Consider the following 21,624-nt stretch of genomic DNA (forward strand, 5'->3'; position numbering starts at 1 on the left):
GGAGAGCTTTGTTCCTTGAGACCTTGGCAGTGCATAATGGTAAAACAACCTAGTCCTACGATTTTATTTGTGAGACTATTTAAAACTATGGATTCAATATCTTTCATGATCACAGGACAGGTTTAGATGTTGATTTTTTTTCCTGTCAATTCTCATAAGTATACTATTCCACAAATTTGTATTGTTTATTACTATTTTCAAATTAGAGCACAGATTTGTTCATTATGCATTCTTAATTGCAAATATCCATACCAATGACTCTTTCTGTACTCCTAACATTTATCTACTTTATCTCTATTAAGTGACTAGACTTATAAGATTCCAATAACTAGAACCATATCATCTTATAGGGTAGAACATGCTGTAATCACAAATTCTTCACTCTGCATCCTCATGAGAATAGTCCTGCCTATATCCTGCATAAGGAAGTAGAACGTGAGTTCACCCCTGCTTGCTTTCTATCACTGTAGTCAGTCGGTGATGCTGGCAGACATTCATGAACTTGTCAGGTCTTCCTGAGAGGGCTTAACAGCTAGAAGAGCATCCAAATGTCTGAATGCACAGATTATATTTGTTCTGGGTTCTTCATAATCATGAACTACAGATAATTTCCTTGGGTGTGGCATTTCTTGTGCAATACAAATGCCAGTGTCTATTTGTGCTAGCTTCCTGGACCAGTTTCAGGGATTCTTCTACTCAATATCAGACTTTGAGGTCTTCAGTCCTGAAGTTTTCTCTCTAGGTCCGTGGTCCACTTCCACCATGGCGACAGCACAGGGGTGTGAAATGTGCAGGCAAAGCACCTTCTTAATTATTTTCTTCTGCTATTTTTACTCTGATTTTTTGACTACTTATACACTACTAATGTTCAGCTTTTATTTCTAATAGAAGAATGGGATGCCAGATAGTTTATCTTAAACTAAATGTGAGCTGCACTCCTCATACAACACATGTGCCATGCATATTTATTATCACTCATTCAAGACACTTTCACATTTCTGATGCAATTTCTTTTTTAAATTATGGATTTTTTTGGAAGCGTGTCTCATAATTGTCAATAATGATGGTTCTGTGTGTAATTCTAACTTAACTTATTTTGGTTTGAGAATATGCTCCCTGTGAATAAAAACTCTTGCTATTTGTTGTGTCTTGCTATTTGTTGTGTCTTGTCTTATCTCACAAGATGTGGTCAACATCCACAAATATTCTACTTGTCCTGGGAGCAAAATGCATTCAGCAACTTTTAGATGCCATTCAGATTCAATCTATTAACTTGAGATGTAACAAAACCCTCCACTATGTTATCAGAGTTGCTGATGCCTCAATGTATTCCTGCTGTTTTATTCTTTTTAATTAATATAATTATTTGATGTGTATGGGTGTTTTGTCTACATCCATATGTTAGCACATCTCATGTGTGCCTAGTGACCACAAAGGGCAAAAAATGGCATCAGATCACCTGGAACTGGAGTCACAGACAGTTGTAAGCCACTATCAAATCTGTGTCCTCTGGAAGATCAGCCAGTGCTCTTAGCTGTTGAATAACCTCTCTAGACCCTATGTATTTTTTCTGTATGCGAATTTACATTGTCTGGTTAGTAACATTTGAACAGACAACTAAGAGATTCCAGATGAATTTCACATTGATCATTTTAGACCTTTTTATTGTAATTTTACTTCTTTCCTAAAGGTAATACAACAATTTTCCTTAGGCTAGCATCTGACCACTATGAATTTTTTCTGTACTTAGGAATTTTATCATTTCTGCATCTTATTTTAGATATGTTTCTTGTAAGTAGCTTTATAAGCTGGTAAACGTTTAAGTTAGTAAGTAAACTTTTAAGCAAATCTAAAATTATTCATCTTTTGCTAAGTAAACTTTTAAGCTAGTCTAAAATTATTCATCTTTTGCCTTAGTTCATGTAGAATGACTGGTATAACCAGGCCTGTATTGTCTCTCTTCACAAGCTGTTGTATATGTCTATTTCAGTCTTGCTTATAGCATATTCATATTTTATTTTCCATCAACTCATTTTCAAGTCATGTTTCTTCTTTCTGTGCTTTTCATGTCATCCCTAGAAACTTAACTTGTTTACTTAAGTCACCAAATTTTAAAGCCAATCAGTAACCTTTCTATCACTAACATTTTATAACAAATCCACCCCCAGCCTATGCTTCTGTTAACATGCATATAGTTTTAATAATCCCATAGGTAGTACTCTTGTGTTTAATTCCATTTCAAATTTTATTAGACTTATCTATTTACCACCAGTGTTCTTTAATCTCAGATGTCCTTTGGGGATCATTTTTCTTGTCCCAGATTTAAAAATGTTTAAATTATTCTAATGAAGATCTTGTGTGTGTGTGTGTGTGTGTGTGTGTGTGTGTGTGTGTGAGAGAGAGAGAGAGAGAGAGAGAGAGAGAGAGAGAGAGAGAGACCCTCTTTTGAGTGGTGTTATATTGAAAAGAATATTCCATAGTCACTTGCCTTTCATAGTTGTAGTGAAAAGTTGGCTGTTCATCACTGGTTTTTAGGTAGTTTCTCTTCCTCCTACTGGTGTAAGTTCTTCTTGTCTTTGGAAATCTGCTGTTTCACCATACATATATGTACGTATGTACATATATACATACATACAATGTCTATCTTCATATTTGTCCTAATTTGGACAAGTTGAGTTTCTATGAATTAGCATGTTATGTGAGAAAATTCAAGACACTACTTCCTGGACACTGAGAGGTAAGAGGTTAAGATGATTTGTATTGATTGTTAGCTTGACAAAATCACCAGAGACAACCATTTGGGCAAGTCGGTGAGGAACTATCCAGATTGGGTTAATTGGAGTGAAGTACCTCCCATCAGGTACATAGTACCATTCTATGGCATGGGTCCTGGAGAGCATAAAAATGAGAGCAAATAGAACACCAGTATCTGCCTCACTCTACTTCCTGACTGTGGCCCCCACAGACTTGTTGGAATAAGGCACATAGGGAGTGGCACTATTAGGAGGTAGGGCCTTGTTGGATGGAGGAGGTGTGGCCTTATTGGAGGAAGTGTGTCACTGTAGAGGCAGGCTTTGAGGTCTCCTATGCTCAAGCTATGCCCAGTGTGACATATAGTTGCTTCTACTGCCTGCAGATCATGATACAGAAGTCTCAGCTCCTTCTCTAGCATTATGTCTGCCTGAATATCACTATGCTTCCTGCCATGATAATGGACTAAACCTCTGAAACTTTAAGGCAGCCCAATTAAACAATTTCCTTTATAAGAGTTGCTGTGGTCATGGTGTCTCTTCCAGCAACAAAACCCTAAGACACTGACTATGCATGCAGTGTGACCAACTGCCTCAAGCTCCTGTCACCTCAAGCTTTCTCTCCATGATCATATGCGACTGTATGCTGAACTAAATCCTTTATGTTGCTTCTTGTAACAGCAAAAAATAATGTGACTACTACAGTCTCACTATTTTACCATATGCTCAATGCCACGATGCCCTGCCTCATCCCAGAACGAGGAACAATGGAGTCAAGAATCCAAGGATTGAAACCTCTGAAACCATGAGCCAATATGAAATCTCTCCTCCTTTAAATTGTTTTTTCTCAGAAGTTCTGTCATCATGACAAAAAACTAAACATAAATTATTTGCAAAGTCACTTCTTATTCATATTTTGAATTCTTAGAGGCTGGAGAAATGGCTCAGTGCACTTGTTACACAAGCTTGAAGACTCAAATTCAGATCTCAGCAACAACACAAAAAGTTGGGTGTGGCCTCAAGGGAATAAGAAGAGTAATAAAGCAGGTCATCTGACATCCTCCACACGTGCACAGGTGCAGACACCCACCCACAGGTGTGCACACACCACATATATATGACACACTCTGTCACTCACACACAAATATATGCACACAATGAATAAATTGATCCTTATACAACATATTTTTCATCATGTGTCTGATTCAATAATTTGAAGACTTCTGAGATCTAATTTGTCTGTTGCTTTTGCAGTATCTGCTCTTTATGCTTCACCCCACCTCTAATTTCTTCCTATGATGTTTAAAAGCTGTCATCTCTTGTTCCATGGACCTCTTTGTAGCCTGGCTAAGGTGGTTTGTTTTTCACAGATGATTTACAATTTATATTGGGGAAACAGCCCTTTGAGATTCCAACTCTATGGGAGGTAAAGCAAGCTCATTGTACACAATTGAGAGAAGAGACATTTAAGCATCACCAGACTCTTCAGATATCATGCACTCATCTGAATTTTTTTGTCTCTGAGTTTTCTTGGGCCACTCTAATGAACTACCATGTAAGACTGCTAAATTGACAGAAATGTATTCACCCACAGTTGTGGGTGCTAGAAGTTCCAATCAAGGTGTGATGCTGAAGGGTCACATTCCTTCAAAGCCTCTAGGAAAGGGTCCTGTCTACCTCTTCCAGTCCTAAGAATTCCTTGGCCTGTGGCATCACATCTCCAGCCTCTGACTGTAGCTTCAGATGGCTGTGTTCTTTCATGTTCATCTTTGTCCAAATCTTCTCCTTAAAAGGACACCAGCCACTTTAGTATATACCCTGATCCTGTGTGACTTCAGTCTAGCCTGCTTACATCTGTGAAGACTATTTCCACATAAGCTCACATTCCTAGGTAAAGAATTAGGATTTCTGGACATTTTGGGAAGGGATTCAATTCAGCCTATACTAGTTTCTCCCAATTTCTTAAGTCCTTGCCAGCTCTGAGACACATTTTTATGTCCTTAAACTTTCTGAGCCGCAAAGTATTCAGCTTTTCAGTCTTCTGTTCATCTCTGCTCTTGTTTTTTACTTGTTCATCCTGCTATAATGGGTCTCTCCTTCCTCACTCTCTTGTAGACTTGGAAACCAGGGGGCCAACTAGAATTGAGTGTAAAATAAGAGAAAGGCTTTAAAGGGAGACTCAACATTCAAGGTTTAGTCTAAATGAGAAAGAAAGCACAAACATTTTGATACTTCTTGGGGAAGGGGTCTCAAAGAACTCTGATCCTGGGCTTGATCACTGTGGTATATCTACTGAGCCATCACAACCTGGACTTAAGTCTTTTCTCCATATTTTACAAATTTCATGACCTGGGAACATGTGCAAGTTCCTAATTTCTGTTACCTCAACTGATGAAGGATATCATAAGAAGGTATTCTGTGGATGGATGGCATTTTTTAAAAATTCCCTTGGGTTGGGAAGAGGACTCAGCTGCAAAAATGCTCAGCATGCAAGCATGAAGACCAGAGTTCAGACCCCCAGAACCCATGTGAATGCTGCTGTGGTGGGGTGCCTGTGATTCTATCCTCTGAAGGCTGAGACTAGATCCCCAGAACAGGCTGGCTAGAAACACTAGCCATATGTGAGTGCTGGGTTTGTTTGGGACCCCCCCCTCCACCCTCTGTCTTACTGAATTCAGTGGGAAAGAGATGGAGGATGAGTACAGACATTAACCTTGGAGCTTCCTCATGCAGAAGCACATGTGTGCATGCATACCTACACACATTAAAAAAAAAAAAACACACACACATACTCCACATGCATACACACATAGAACATGGAAAAAGAAAAAGAATGCCTGTCAGTATCCTGAACATACAGCAGGTGCTCAATATGTGCAAAATATTTTCTATTTTCATGTCCCAAAATAGGTAAGGGCTTTGCACAAGTAGCTACTACATAAGTCAGGTGTGATGAGCAATGGCTTTCAGTTTGGCACAAAATCTGGAGGGTTCATTAGAAATACAGTTTTCTCAGGGAGGAAACTGAGGCACTGAGATATTAGCTCATAAAGCACAAAAGAAAAATAGGTAGCAATAGCCACACATAGGAGGTTATCCCCATGGAAAATGATCAGAGATTCTGTACCCCCCTCAAAGAGGAACCAGAATACAAATGAACTGGTTCCTCCTTGTGTACTTAGTTCCACCAGCAGGGCTGGGCCCTGCTTTAAAAGCCTCCTTTTCCTTTGCCATCAATGATGCTTCATCTCTGTCCAGTGGGAGGAGAGGGGAGAGCTGGAGGGAAAACAAAGCCTGACGATATTTTATGCTTTATTTGAAACCCTGAACACGAAACTACCCAAAGATATTTTAACACATATTCAAGAGCCTCACCCAGGCCCACACTCCAAAATAGCTTTATAATTTAAGGAAGGAAAAGCCAGACATCACCACCACTCTGTGATTGACTCACACATATGTTGGAAGCAGAGTTCACAAATCTAATTCCTTTCCCCATTTCTGGACATTTTTACCCAAAGAACACAAGTGACCGGAGGCGGTGCTGCCCGCTCAGCCGATTCCTGACAGCTGCTCCTGGTGAAACAGATTGTGTTTGGGGGGCAAGCATTTATCCAGGAGCAGGGCTGAAATGAGATGGCGAGGACGCCAGCGGGTGGTGAATAAATGACCAGTGGAGGGAGAGCTGGAGAAATGAGGGTGATTATGCAGGCGCTGTCCTCTATGAATACATTAGCTCCCCATCAGCCTGTGCATTCCCACTGCCTCCAAAGCAATTGCCTGGAGTGCCGGTGAATACAGGTGTCTGAAGTATTTTCCAAGCTCAGCTTCACACAGGCTGTTCCTTCCACCAGTCCTCAAAGCCTAGCATTAAGTCTTGGGGAGAGTTGGGCCCTAGACAGGTAGGTCCTTTGGGTGTTATGGGATGCTCCCTGTTGGAGTCTGGTCCCTTTGCAAGGTTAAGGAGAGGGTTATCCAGGACCAGTTGCTTGCTCTGTGGAGTGGGAATATGAGGACATTAAAGGTAAGGGGTGGATAGGTTAGTAAGTGAGAACTGAAGGTCTGGACCTAGAAGCTCCAGATACATGTACTATGTTTAAAGTGACAAAGATAGAGACAATTGGACCAGATTTTGGAAGAAGTCTGCATGATATATATAAATGGGCTGGCTATGAGAAAAATTTTTATAAGAAAAAATGCCAGGATGTGAAAGGTCCTCTCTAAGGTTGGCAAAACTATGCTATGCAGGTGATGGGTTATTAAAGAGAGTTGGAGCCATTATGGGAACATGCCAAGGCTCAAACCATAGGTTTGTCAGGAGTACTTCTTGGACACAGATAACCCTTCATGATAGCCATCACCACATTTCTACCAAACACCGAACACCTAATATACCTTCCTGATTGAGGAGGGGTCCATCCTGGGTTTTCTCTTTCTCAGGCCAAGAGGTAGGAGCCAGGTAGCCTAGTAAATGTTCTTATAGGGTAAGAAAGAAAATGGCAGCTTTCAGAGTTATACCATAAGGTGCAGTGCAGGATAGCCTGCGAATCTGACTAGCAGTATGTAGAGTCAGAAAGCAGCACAGAGTGAGTATAGCTGGTTTTGGCTGTTTATACCCAGGAGTCTGTTTTTTGTTAAAGCCCTTATAACCATCTTTGGGAATGTTCTCTGGTCCACTATGGAGAAGATAGCCATGGAGAAGTGACTCTGAGAGTCTCTCTTATCCAGCTGCCCCCTGATGCCCATTGTTACTTATCCCAACAGATATGTTTAGTCTTAACAAGCATACTAAACTCGGAGCCTGATTCTCTATGCAAGCAAGCTCTGATGGCCTCTTTCCTGACAATCCAAGAGGCTCTGTTCTGAGTTCCCCTGGCTCTGGCCAGGGACTAGACATTCATAGCCAGCGTGTGACCCTCAACTTTTAGTCCCTTTTTGTATTGTGAACTAAAGACTCATCAACACTACACCACTAGTCTCACTCACTACTCTCATGAGAACTAAGCTCAGCCCTGTGTGAGACACTGTACTCACCCTGATCCCAAGCTCCACATTCTCGCCTCCATAGACCTCCATGCCTTCATCCAGCAGGCCAATCTCCTGGAAGTACTGTCGGTCCACAATGAAACAGCCAATGAGGGCAGGGCTCCTGCAGGGTGAGAAAGATGGCCAGTTGTGAGCAGAAGCTGGAATGAGAGTTACTTGAGGATAAAGAGTTCCCAACTGCAAGGATCAATGCCCCCACCTCTGCTGCCAGACCCAGCGGGGCCCCACTCTCTGGGTAGTCTCCTAGATTCACCTTCATCCAGCCACTCCAAGGAAGCTGGTCAAGACAGTGGGGACAGCTCTTGTGCTGGGACCAGCCAGTGTTACCCACTATGCTAGCTGGTGTATTAGCAGTGGGGAGGTGTGTGCCACTCACTCTGGTGGTACAGATTGCTTCCTTGTATTTTGAGCCACACGGCCAGACTGTTATGGGCTTTCCCATCATCCCCAATGTCAACCTCTGTTCAGTTACAGAGATTAGTGAGAACCAGGTTGTAGAAGGCTTTGAGTAGCACAGAAAAAGAGTTTGTAGATTTCATCTATAGGTAAAGACTTGTCTATGACAAATTTCAAGCAGAACAGCATTATGAATGGGTATGGTTTTTTTTTTTTGTTGTTGTTGTTGTTGTAGTGGTGGTGGTGGTGGTGGTTGTTGTTTTAAATAATAAAAAAAAATACTCAGGCAGGCAGGAATGTTGCTCTGTTTGTGGAGTGCTACCCAGCACACATGAGACCCTGTTTGAGTTTGATCTCCAGCATTGTGTAAACTGGGTATGGTAGCATATGCCTATGATCCCAGCACTCAGAGGCAGGAGGATCAGAAGTACAAGTCATATAGAACAGTTTGGTGATGTGACACAGGGGATCCGTGTGGCTGAGCATCCCCCTGCATCAGCATCCATTCCCTTTCACTCCTCATACAGTCCTTTCTGAAACTGTTTCTAGTTACAAAGATGAACCCACTTCCACGTGATTGACAGTTTTCTCACTCCTGAGAGTCCTTCAATTCCTCCTCTCCTCCACCAAATCCTCCAGCCTGGCATGATAACATGGAAGGGCAAGAAGGACAGCAGATGATACACAATTCAGAAGTATCCCCTGGTGTTCCTGCTGACTTCTCTGATAACAATTCTCTGTGAAACCCTGCACTGAGAAGCTAGTGACCCCCTGTCCCCAAGTGTTGTGGTGTAGCTCCAGCCTGAGACCCCAGCTGACCTCAGCTCCAGGCATCTGTCATGCTATCCTACTGGTGTCCCACTGGTAGAGGACACCAGCACCAAACTCCATGTCCTTCCAAAGACAGTGTCACTGGTGATGTAGCTAAGTGATAGAGTACTTGAATGGTAAGCTGAAGGCCCTAGGCTGGATCCCCAGTACCTTAAGGAAAAGGACTTTTCTGAGGCATCTGCACCAACATGCCTCAGACCTTGCTGAATTACATTGGTCCTCTGAACCGTGGCCATTAATACCTATAGCATCAGATCACGGACATGACCAACTCTTAGTTGTGCAGTGAAGGAGCTCAGAGGTGCACTATCCTAAAGGTGGTTGAAAGCATGGGCCAGCAGAGCAGTCTCTTCACCTTTTCTTCTGTACTTCTGAATATTGGATGTGATGGGCTCTGGAGAACAGAGCATGTGAGGAGGGGCTTCCCCTGACTTCCAGACCAGGGAGAGCGCAAGACCCAGAGCAGTTTCTCTAATGAACACAGACAGCTCAGATGGTCAGTCATTTAATACCTAGATACTGTATTAAAAAGAATTAGGAATAACAGTCCCCCATCCCCCAAAAGGACAAGACCCAGTTTCTGAAAACCCTAAAATCTGATGGAAAATATAAAGAACATCTAGAAAGCAAGTATAGGCTGAGGCTCTCTGTCATAGTTCTTTTTAAAAAGATTTATTTTTATTTATGAATGTCTGTGTGTGTGTTTACCAAATGAGTGCAGGTGCCTGTGGAGACCAGAAGAAGGCACTAGGTTCCCTATAGCTGGAATTACAGGAGCCTGTGAGCTGTCCAATATGGGTGTATGGGTGTTAGGAAACAGGTCCTCTGGAGAAGAAGCAAAGGCTCCTAATCAGTGAGCCACCTCCTAGCTCTCCATCACAGTTCTTAAAATGAGCTTAGATGCTGGCTCTGAGCTTCCTGTTGGGCTAAATGAAAGTTAAAGTATTGATTCTTAAAAACAAAATACACAGTTCACAGTTTTTGGGTAGAAATGCACAGATTGATTTCTTGTTGTTTGTTTTTGTTTTTTGCTTTTTGCTAGTAGTAGATTTGAGAGATTTCTCACGTGGATTTTCTTGACTGGATTAGTTGGAGACCTTAGGGACCCAGTGAATAACCATCTTAAAAATGACATTTCACACTACAACAAAGGCAAGTGCTGAACTCTATTTATAGTAACACATGTGGGCAAAATACTGAAACACAGCTTCAGAGAATGAAGATCTGGAGTCTTTATAATGCATTTGTATAAAATATGTCTCTAATGGGGTTGTCTTCCTTTGGGATAAAACCAGAAGTGATCTGAAAGCTTCCAGAATCTCTCACCTCACCTACCTTCCTAATAAATACTGAGTGGCAGTGGAAGATAGATGATATCCTTGGATGAAGACCAAGCATACAGCTCTGTCAATTAAGAACACCCCAGTATGTTTGGTGGTGAGCAGAATAGAGACAGCTAAGAGCCATAGTCTCTGCTACAAGGACATGCTCAGCACAGTGGCTTATTCCCCTCTGATAACCCTAGGCAGATTGAGGCAGGAATGAGCCACACAAGTTGTGAACTCGACAGTAATTAAGCAGGGGGTGATAACAAGTCATAGAGTCTAGCTGCCTTCGTAGAACCCATCTCCACTGCTATAATCCTCAGTAGGACCATTTTCCTGTCTCAGTCTTGCTTCAGTATTGCTCTTGTCTTGTTGAACAAGGACAGCTCAATGAGTTGATATCAGGTTATAATGTGAATCCAATGGACCATGTGTGTAAAAGGCCCCAACACACAGCAGGCTCCCAACAAATTAATAGTATACAATTGTGTAGGCAGCTGCTGTGGTTTGGATATGCTTTGAGTATGTCCCCTCCAAAGGTTCCCCTGTTGGAAGCTCAGCATTGAGAGGTAGGAGGTCTCTAAGAGGTGCAGTCTGGCAGAAGATGAGTGGATCCCAGGGCAGCCATGCTCAGAAGGGATTAATGTAATAACCAGCTATGGAAATGATCCCTGAAGGTACAGCCTGTGCTGTGGCTGCTTGCACAACACCTGCGCACAAGATTAAGCCAGTTAAAATTTTATCAAGGATGGAGGAGGTGCTTACAAGGGCCCACTCCAACCTGGCATTGATAGCTGTTGGTAGAGGGGGAATTCAGTTTTTATCAGGGATGAATCTCCTAGTAGGGTTCTCATGTTTCAGCAGGAGGGCCTACACTCATGCATACATTGGACTCAGTGGGTAAAACAATGAAGAATCAAAGTTTGGAGGGGTGTATGTGTGTGTGTATGTTGGGTATTTGGGAGGAGCTGGGGGTGAATGGTGGATCTGATAAAAAGGCATAAAGGCATTATATACATACATAAATTTCTCAAAGAAGAAAAGGAAATGCATGAGAATGAGTATGTGTAGTTCTCAGGGGATCAGATTCATTTTTGATATAGACATATCCAACCTTTTCACATTGTCATATGGTGCTGTCACCTACAGTCATATGGGTGGCAGTAATACCTATCCTCGGATGCACAAATCCCAGGGCCACACATTAGAAACCCCTGACAGCAAGCCCAGTTTTCATGCCTGGCCTGTCCATGTGTGGCTCTTATCCTTTCTGTTCCTGCCATGTGATGCCACCTGCCTTGTTCTAATATACTAAAGGCCTTCACCAGAGGCTGGCCTGGTAGGGCCACTCACTCTCAGACTTTCAACCTCCAATACTGTGGGTTAAATAAACATCATTCTTCATAAACTTTCCTTCCTCTGATATTTTGTTATAGCAACACAAGACAGACTGAGAAAATCACAAAAGAAACTTCAGGAAAGTTGTCTTCCATCCTATTTTCTGTATGAATTCTTTTCTCCCAGCAATAATATTTGTGATATCGATTTTTTGAATATTTTCATAATCTCTCTCTTGCAATACAAAGTAAGACTGGATTCTTATTCCAAGGCAGGCCCCTTGGTCATCTTCTGGTGCCATTTGTCTGTTTAATGGTGGGAAGTAGATATCTGCCCTGTCACCAACACACAGAAATAGTGCTGGTAGGGCTGACTACTACGGGAGTCCTGAGGCAGTAGAGGAAAGTCAATCCAGGGTCTAGGAATACTGTATAAAGGCAGAAAGAATTTGGGGTTTTTGAAATGCAGATGGAGGTCATTTATGCCTGTGTTCTACAAGATAAAACTGAAGACACCATCAGGTACACTTGCCCCATGGTCTGGTTTGACCTCATTGCTGGGTCTGCCCAGCTCACATTCCTCTGTAGGGTCTCTCTGAGCCTCCCCTGTGACTGTAAGAGTCACATATGGGTACCACTCTCAACCTAGCCGCCTCCTTCTCACCCTTGAGAATGAGCTCAAATGCTTCCCTTTCCCCCTCTATATATACATTTCCTGCCCATGAGGCAGAATTATCATTCATCCTATGGCGTTGTTTCACTCCCACTGTATTCCAGTCTTGGAGAGCTTGGAAATCAAATCTTACTCTGTACTTTATATGGAGCAGCTACACATGGTGATGTGTAAAAAAGGAGTAACTTTGGGATCACAGATGCCCACTGTTAAAGCTTCCTGCTCTTCCTGAGGACCTGTGTCCAGTTTACACTACTCACACACAGCCTATAATGCCAGTTCCAAGGGATCTGATGCCCTCTTCCCCAGGTACTCACACACATTACACACACCCCCACACACACACCAAACACATACATACATACCACCTACCCACACACCATACACACACATATCACACCCCCACCCCCCACACCCCCCACACTCCTAAATAGAAACAAAACACAAAAAGAATCTGTTTTTAAAGGTTAGTGCCTTTGAGACTTTGGCCTTCTGATGGCTCTCCTGGTTCTCTGAAAAGGGACCTTGAGAACATGTGAGCAGAGTCTGAAGATCACAGTGTAACACTTGTCCACCTTCCCCTCTCCTTTGCCACACCTCACTAGGCCTGGGCAGGCATAAAGACCACTGAGGAAAGGTTCCACACCTGATTGGGGCTGTAGAGTTCTCCAGCTTCCACCATGCCTTGGGTGGGTTCAGGTAGCGGCACCACAGCTCCCAGTCGAAGCCTTGGGCGGCCAGTGGGTACTCTTCAATCTCAAAGTTGTCATATTTGATGTTATCAAAAGATGGCGAGATGATCCGTTTCCGGTTTTCCTTGATGCGGGTGAGGACTGGTTCCGCCCTGAGCAGGAAGGAAGAAGAGGTCAATTAAGGCTGCCAAGGTGGGCAACAGCCAGATGAGCAGCTCACCATAGTCATTTGCCAGCAGCAAGAGGAAGGAAACCCTACTCCCAAAGGTGGACAGAAGTGATTTCCTGCATCCTCAGGAGTTGACCTCCCTGGGCTAAGAACTTTAGGGTTGGCAAGAAGCCCAGCAGATCCTTCATACAACCAGAACTGAACTGAAAGATTCTTATTCAGCCTGTGTGATTATTCCCCCCTCCACACACACACAACAAAAATCAAGATTAGAAAAGAAAAGGAAAAAGAAGGAACAGATTCGAGACTTCAGAGGAAACTTTCAGCCTGGGTTTTGATTTTGCTTGAAGCAATCTGGAGGAAGAGCTGGGTGGTGTAGGCAAAGTTACATTCTCCTTTGCCTCAGGAGGGGTGGGCATCCAGGCTTCTCCCCAGAAACTGGCAGGCCCCACTGGGTAGCAGGAGAATAATGTGTTTGCCGACAGGAATGATATGCTTCTCGTTAATAATATATTCTGTGCATAATTGTTTATTCAAATCAGCTTGAAATAGTAAGTGTCCCTCTCCTTGTCTGGCCATAAATCCAGTGGAAATGCTTTTTAAATAGTCACAAATAGCATACAGGGACTTCAAGAATAAAAAATGACTGTGCTGCAGCCTTGGTTTAGGTCTGTGATGCCAGCGTCCCTCCCAGGCTGCCTGTAGGCCCTGCACCCCTCGCTGTCAGCATGTCTTCCTCACCCTATTTCTGAGGCAGAGGGTGGCACCATGGAGCAAAGAAGGGGAGTGGACACACTGAGGCCATCAAGTACAGGAGGAAAGAGGGCAGGAAACTAGGTATCCCAGCTAGCCAGTCATCCTTAGCATCTGCCTCCATGTCCAGGCAGAGCTATGCACAGCGAGCAGCACCACCCTGCCCTAAACCTGCAGGGACACCAGTATCAGTCAGGTGCCCTATGGGGGTTTAGTAGCAGCCACAGAGCCCTCTTGTCAGTTCTCCTACCCCATCCAGCATCTGACCAGTCTGACTTGACAGAGGAAGACTCAATAAGACTTATTTTTGCTGGGATGGAGGCTCTAGGAGCATTTTAGGATCCAGGAAGCCACCTTTACCCACCTCTGCCCATTCACTCCTACTCATCTGTGAGGTGAGGCATCTGTATTATCCCTGATCCACCTCTGCTGCCTGAAGATGGTGGAGCCATGTGCTTGGCTGGACAGACACTCTCCACTTTTCTATTGTATTTCTTTTATATGTAAAAATGTTAGCCTGCATGCATGTATGTGCATGACGTGTGCAGTACCCAACGATGCCAGAACAGGGCAATGGATCTCCTGGAACTGGAGCTACAGGTGGTCATTGGCTGCCATGTGGGAGATGGGAATTGAATGTGGGTCCCTCGCAACAGTAGCCAGTGCTCTAAACTAACAAGTCATCTCTCTGCCCTTTGTATATTGTTGTCTTCCTGACCAGTGTTGTGGAATATTGGTTAGGATGTGTTACATTTATTTATGCTGAAATGTTTGTTTAATGATGCAAAGATATGTTGCATTTATTTAACTCTGTAAAGCTGTGTTAGTTTGCCTGACTAAAACACCTGATTGGTCTAATAAAGAACTGAATGACCAATAGCAAGGCAGGAGAGAAAGGATAGGTGAGGCTGGCAGACAGAGTGGATAAATAGGAGAAGTCTAAGGAAGAGGGGAAGGAGTAAAAAAAAAAAAAAAAAAGGAAGAGGAACCAGCCACCCACAGAGTAAGAAGGGAAGAAAAAAAAAAGGGGGGGGGTATTCAGATTAAAAACAAAGGCAAAAATCCCAGAGGAAAAACATAGTTAAAGAGAAATAGTATAATAATTTTGGTTAGAAAGGTTGGCTAGAAACAAGCCAAGTTAAGTTCAGACATTTGTAAGTAAGAATAAATCTCTGTGTATTTATTTGGGAGCTGGGTGGCAGGCCCCCATAGAGTACTTTTTAAAAAAGGAAAACTACAGATTGGGTGTTATCACACCCTTCAGGTGCTGACCCCTGACTCTTGCCCTGCTTGAGGCCGAGCCCTATTGCAATGTTTGGCTCACTCATAGACCTGTACCTTAGCTGTCCCCACAACCCTTTCCTTTTCCTCCAGCCCATGATTAGGATCCCAGAATGCACTGCACTCCTGAGTCAGACCCACTGGATCACACTGGGACCCCTCCTCTCCCTGAAGCACTCACCAGCCCACATTGAACTCCACGTGGGCATCGAACAGAGCCACCACAGGGGCTGTGGCTGCCCTCCAGCCGCTGACTCTTGAGCGGATGAGGCCTTCCTGCTTGCTGTGGCGCACAACTTTGATGAAGCCTGGCTTCTGGCCATTCACCTTGTCCACATATTCAGTCAACTTCTCTTTGAGCTCCTCTGTTGGAGAGAAAATACCTCTTAGTTGAGTGAGAGCAGAGGGTAGAAGCAACCAAAACATTCACACTACTGAGGTGAAGTGCCACCCTTTCCCATGAGGCAAGAGCACCCCACTCCACTCTCCAGAGTTTCACTGGCTCCCAGTGGTAGTGACATAGCTCAGCTTTGGGGGAAAACAGGAAGATGGTGTTTACTAAGCTGCAGCACCATGCTCTTATCAAGAACTTGCACACTGTCCAGTTCATCATCACAGCAAGCCAACAGGAAAGTGGGGGTTTGAGAGAACTCATCTGTTTACGCAGTTTACACAGCATTGCGTGTCAGAGGCACGTTTACACTCACTCTATGGGTTTGACCAGCCTGTGCCATTAAAATTTGTAATATGATACAAAGTGTTCCCTATAGGCTCATGTGTTTGGGCACTTAGTTCTCAGCTGGAGGCACTGGTCTGGAGACTGTTTGGGGTGGACTATTTGGGGGAATCCCAAGAAGCCAATGATAACATCAAGCTACCTTTGCCTACCTCAGTCTACTTGGTACTGCCCTGTTAGTGAGGGAGGGCATCACCCTTTGATCTGCTCCAACCCTGTGGCCTCCAGGTAGTGGAGCCCTGTCCTTGGCTAGGCAAGAACTTGCTGCTTTGCCTTTTCCCTCGCCACATATTTCAGATGAAGATGCTAGCTAGCTAGGACCACACCTGGGTACCACATCTTTTAGGTGTTGATCCCTCACTGCCCTGTCCTGCTGCAAACTCGGCTCTATTACAAGGGTCACTTGCATACCCATATCTCAGCGTCTACTAGAATCTTCTCTCTTTCTTCCAGCCCATGGCCGAGATACCCACATGCATTGCATTTCTGAGCCAAAACCCCTGGATCACACTGGGACTCCTGTCCCCAAGCCACGAACCAGCCTACACTGAACAACACATGGAAGTAATAGAACATTGGGAGGGGGGAGCTAGCTAGAGGAAGAAGGTCATTGGGGCGTGGGGTCAATAGTCTACTCTGCTGCCCAGAAGCCACCTCACATACTCTGTGGACAATGGTTTTGAAGGGCTGACTTTCTCTTTCCAAACCATGAACTGAAGAAAATCCCTCTCCCCTTAAATTGCTTCTTGTCAGGTGTTTGGTCAGGGCATTGAGAGAAGCAACTAACAAACCAGGATTCTGGTCTGCTCAGCCACCTCCTTCTGCCCAGCCCTTTCCATTGCTCCTGTTGCCAATCAGAGAAGTCCCAGTGACAGTTCAGGCTCTGCCTGGATTATGTTTCTGGGAGGTCAGTGGTAAGCACTGTGCTGTAGGAACAAGGAGGGAAGTGGGCTGCTACCTACTGTCACTGGGCCTGGCTTAGGATGTACCATGCTGTTTCTCTACCTCCTCTGTGATGGGGGTTCTCAGTCTGGGAAGACACAGCGGCCATAATCATTTTGCTTCATAGCAGGGGAAGTAAGAACCCTGAGTTCCTCACAGTCTGTTGAACAGGACTTATTTTGAGTCAACTACCTATCACCAGAGGTAAATCTATTAGGGCATGATGAGTCATAGGCGAGTCACTTCTGGATTCCATATTGAAGCAAGGAACTTGCATGTGCTTGATGTTAATACCTTAGCTCATACATACCAAAGATCGTGTTCTAAGACACTGATAACACATGCTGTTGGGATTACTGCCAAAGGTCCCCCTACCCAGGAATTCCACTTCTCTAAGCTGAGTGCATACCCCCCTTTGTGTCTCTCAGGGGACTTGAAGCTCTAGCAGCTTTCCCTTTCTGGCTGCCTAGAAGTTGAAGATAAGGCTGACACAGATCCTCTAACCCCAGTGAAGTGATGCTAAGGTCAGAAAGAGTCAGATAAATCCTTGCCCTCATGCAGAGCAGACACAAGCTATCTGACAAGCTGTCTAGAGACCCATACCAGAGTGCAGGATTCTATGCCAAGTAGCACTTGATGTTTGAAACCAGTGACTTCTGGAATTGTCTTTAGACAAAACAGCTGCTCTGATGCAGAGTGGTGCTGGCATAAGACTAGGGCACAGAACAGCACTGGACACAGAAGGGTCATCTGAGAAGATGCAGCAAGTGTGGCAGATTCGGTTTCCCTAAAAGTTTTATTTAGTTCTTTATAACCTGTCACCAGGGAGTCAGACAAAGACCAATGATGGGCAAGTCTGCTTGCAGACAGCTGAGTTCCAAACATTCTCAGATTCAAGTGGTGTGTCAGTAACTGCTAATGCAGAAAGAGAGGAAGATGACTAGAAGGCAAAGGGTAAGGGTAAAGAGTAGGAGGGGGAGGAAGAGAGGGTGGGGTAGGAGAGGAACGGAGCACTGAAATACTTAAAATATTCCAGAAGATAGATGATTCTGGTCCAGTCTTTGCAAAGTACTTCCATCTAATTCAACTTCCATGTTTTCCTCCAACCTTTCTTAATTGTTAAATAAGTATGAGATACCTAAAGGTACTTTCAGAAAACTGTATTCCAACTTGTTGCCTATGAGATATAAAATATATATCTATATATCTCTCTATATATATGTATATATATTATCTACTAATGTATATTATATATCTTGCTAAATATTTTATATATTTAAAGAATTTCTCAGAACTTGCTACAAATAGAAAAAATAGTCTCCTTTACCTTATAATGAAATACAAGCACATAACAGATCACACCTACCTTTGGCTAAGGCTGCTGGGAAGCTCGGGCATAAATATAATGACTAACCATCATAGTTTGATTCACATTTTTACTTCCCAACCTAACCTAAGTCTGTGATTTTTCGACATTCTAATCTGAAATATTAAAATGATTTTTAACTTTCCCCCTATGGAAACAACAGGAAGTGTGGATTATTTGTTTGAGAGGCGATGTACTGGAGATTGAGGCCAAGACCACATACATGCTAGGCAAGCACCTGTCATTCAACTACAGCCATATATCTGTCTATATCTAATCTATACACCTTAATTTTGAGACAAGGTCTCACTAAATTACCCATGCTAGCTTTTAACTGGTTCCTCAGCCAAGTAGTTGGGATTAGAAACCTGATGTGTATTTTAAAACATAAATATAAATAATGTTTAATAAAATATCATAGTAGAGTATGATAGGTGTGAAACTGCAGAGTGAAGAAGGCTGTACTTTGCACTTAAGGCAGCATGCTGGGAAGCCAGGGGGGGCTTGAGGTCTGCTGTCTGTGACTTTCCCAGACTGAGAGTAAATGTCGGAGCTGTCCACAGCTGGTGCTGACAGAGAAACACAATTGTGTTCTGCATGGGGCCAAGCACCCTCCTGCTTGTGTGGTGCTTCCAGCCCTCTCCTGCTGTCCACACATTCCTGCTCTGCTGACATGGAGAAGACTTCAGTAAGCTGTGCCAATGACACCCGGACAGGGCACAGGCCATGCTCCATGTCCCCATAAGGAGTGCTCACCAAGAGCCAGCTCACAGTCCTTCAAACCAATGAGAATTGGGGAATCAGGCAGCCTGGCTGCACAGAAGCCTTTCCCTACATCTGCCCCATTTGTGGTGCTTCTGTGGTCCACCAGCCAGTCCAGAGTGATGACTCACAGGCTGGATGGGAGGCGAGGCACCCACAGCTGTCAATCAGGTTGAAATGCTTAGCTGGACACCATGGTGTAAAGGAAACAAAAGCATTGGGAAGTTGGTTTGCACAGGCCTCTCTGCTCTTTGGAAGGCAGAGGCATGGGTGTTTTGCGGGAGAGTTTGGCTAGGCTTGCCAAGGGCAGGCAGACCAGTATCTCTCCTTTGTCTTTTAGTGTTCAGGGGATCAGTCCCCTCTGTGCGCTGTGGTCTGGGGGAAGCAGGACTGCAGATGAGAAAACTTCCCTGTTGCTGTGGCCGTGATCAAGTCAGTGTTAGTGGACTGAGTATTTAGATCCCACTCGATGCTTGTTGAAATCCTAATCCCCCATATGAGGGCATCAGGAGATGGAGGATAGGGGAGGTAATCAGGTCACAGGGTAGACTCATTGTCTAAGTCCTTCCTAGAGTGTGGCTCTAGTGAACACACACACATTGGATCATTTATAAATCAGAGAAACATTTCCTCAGAGTTCAGTAGACTAGACTGTCTGATATCAATTCAGCAGCATCTCACATGGAATGAGTAGAGGGGGAAACTTGCTGTAATTCCTGCCTACATAGCATCAAGTGAAGGGTGTGTTGGTGGGATGCTCCTGAAGCCTTTTTGGTATGGACTATAGTCTCATAAGCAAGGGAAGAACCTGCAACCCCCTCTCATTCTCCTCCTCTTCCTCGTCTTTTTTTTCTTTTCTTTTTTCTTTCTTTCTTTCTTCCTTCCTTCCTTCCTTTCTTTCTTTCTTTCTTTCTTTTTTTCCGAGACAGGATTTATCTGTGAGGCCTGGATGTCCTGGAACTCACTTGGTATACCAGCAACTCCCAATGGTGTTACAGACTGGAGACCAAGTCCAACATCTGGGCTCTGGGAGACACTGAAGACTCAAACCACAACATTCACCTTTGGGGCTGTGCCTTATACATGCTGTGGACTGTCCATTGTAGTTTCTCATCTGCCCTCTGCACAGACCACCATCTTGTCTCCCTGTGGTCACTCCTCCTCCTGACCTCAAGGCTATCCCTGCAAGCCCAGCCTAGACCGCAGTGTTACTTGACCCTCTGCCTCATCTCCACTGGTCACTGTGAACAATAGCAGCTGGCTACTAATGATGTTGATTTAAAGGTGGAAGACACAGCACATTTTATTTGTTTTATTCCTTTAAGAGCAAGCAGCAGCTGGTCTTCCTCAAAGCAGAAGATTAACTGGCCATTTTCTAAAGCCATTTATGGTCACTGAAACACAAATCCTATGTCAATACACTTTAAATAGAGATTACAGGTAAGGATGCCATAGCTGTCAAAACTAGATAACCATCAGAGCCCTGGAGAGCAAAAACAAAGAAAAGCCAAAGGAAGGTGACACTCATCAGATCTTCAATGAAAATGGACTCAGAGGGCCATGCTGATGAGCAAGTTAGCCTGGACAGGGCAGCATGGATTCCAGAATGGAATAGTTTGATGCATGTTTAACTCTCACTGTGAGATCACACAAACTTTCAACTCAACTCATTAGCAGGTTACAAATGCCTTCCTAGGGTCATTCTCCTGTCCTCCTTACTTCAGTCCAGCTACTTTAAGAGATGCATTCCGTGGCCCCTGATCCTGCTGATCCTGTGTCTTGTCCCCATCGAGAGCACCCTTGGAGCTCTGATACACCCCCACCCATCCCCACTGCGAGCCTGCCCCCCCCCCATCCTGTGCCCTACCCTACCCATTATCCTGCGGCTCTGGTTGAGCACTGGGACAGAGGGTGGAGCCAACAGTCCACCCTACTTTGGAGACTTCTCGGAGCAACTCTGAACAAAGGAGACCTGCCTATCCATGCGGGACCACCTGTAATTTCCACCTGCTTGGTCTCTGACCCCCACCACCAGTCCTCTGCTGGAGTCCCAGGCCCCTCCCAGAGATCTGCCTATCTCTGTGGAACCACTGTGAGTTCCTGCTGGCATCTTATACTGGATCCTCATCCTTGACCCCATCCCTGACTCCCTGTCTGCAGAGAGACCTCCTAGAGAGCTTGGACCACACAGAGCTACAGATATTGAATCTCTGACCCACATAAGCCCACCGGGGAAGTACCATAGAGAGAAGTGGGAGACCCCACCAACACCTATTGGAAGAAGCTATGGGAAGAAGGCAATGCAAGAAAACACCTAACAACAGAAAGACAAGCATGACACCACCAGAATCTAGGGAATCTACACCAACTAGAATGGAACACAACAACAAAGTAGAGGAAGCAGAAGGAAACGACTTAAAAATTACCATCATAAAAATGATAGAGGCCCTCAAAGAAGATGTGAGAAAATCCCTTAAAGAAATGGAGGAAAAAACAAACAAAAAAGTGGAAGAAATGAACAAATTCCTTAAGGAAAGTACAGAAAGCCAAGAAAAAACAATTAAG

The 21,624-nt window shown here is 44.1% G+C and overlaps 1 protein-coding gene across 2 annotated transcripts in view; it reads right to left on the reverse strand.

The window, feature by feature from the left end:
• The window catches only part of Galnt18 (polypeptide N-acetylgalactosaminyltransferase 18), a 302,731-nt gene that overhangs the window by 66,312 nt on the left and 214,795 nt on the right, over positions 1 to 21,624 (reverse strand). For both annotated transcript variants that reach the window (XM_051192692.1, XM_051192694.1), the window contains exons 4-6: positions 15,435 to 15,618; positions 13,005 to 13,202; positions 7,785 to 7,899 (exon numbers count right to left, since the gene is read on the reverse strand). In XM_051192692.1, coding sequence (XP_051048649.1) covers positions 7,785 to 7,899; positions 13,005 to 13,202; positions 15,435 to 15,618 — 497 coding nt within the window. The remainder of the gene's footprint in view (positions 1 to 7,784; positions 7,900 to 13,004; positions 13,203 to 15,434; positions 15,619 to 21,624) is intronic.

Source organism: Phodopus roborovskii, unplaced genomic scaffold, assembly GCF_943737965.1.
Source record: "Phodopus roborovskii unplaced genomic scaffold, PHOROB, whole genome shotgun sequence".
Lineage (NCBI taxonomy): Eukaryota > Metazoa > Chordata > Mammalia > Rodentia > Cricetidae > Phodopus > Phodopus roborovskii.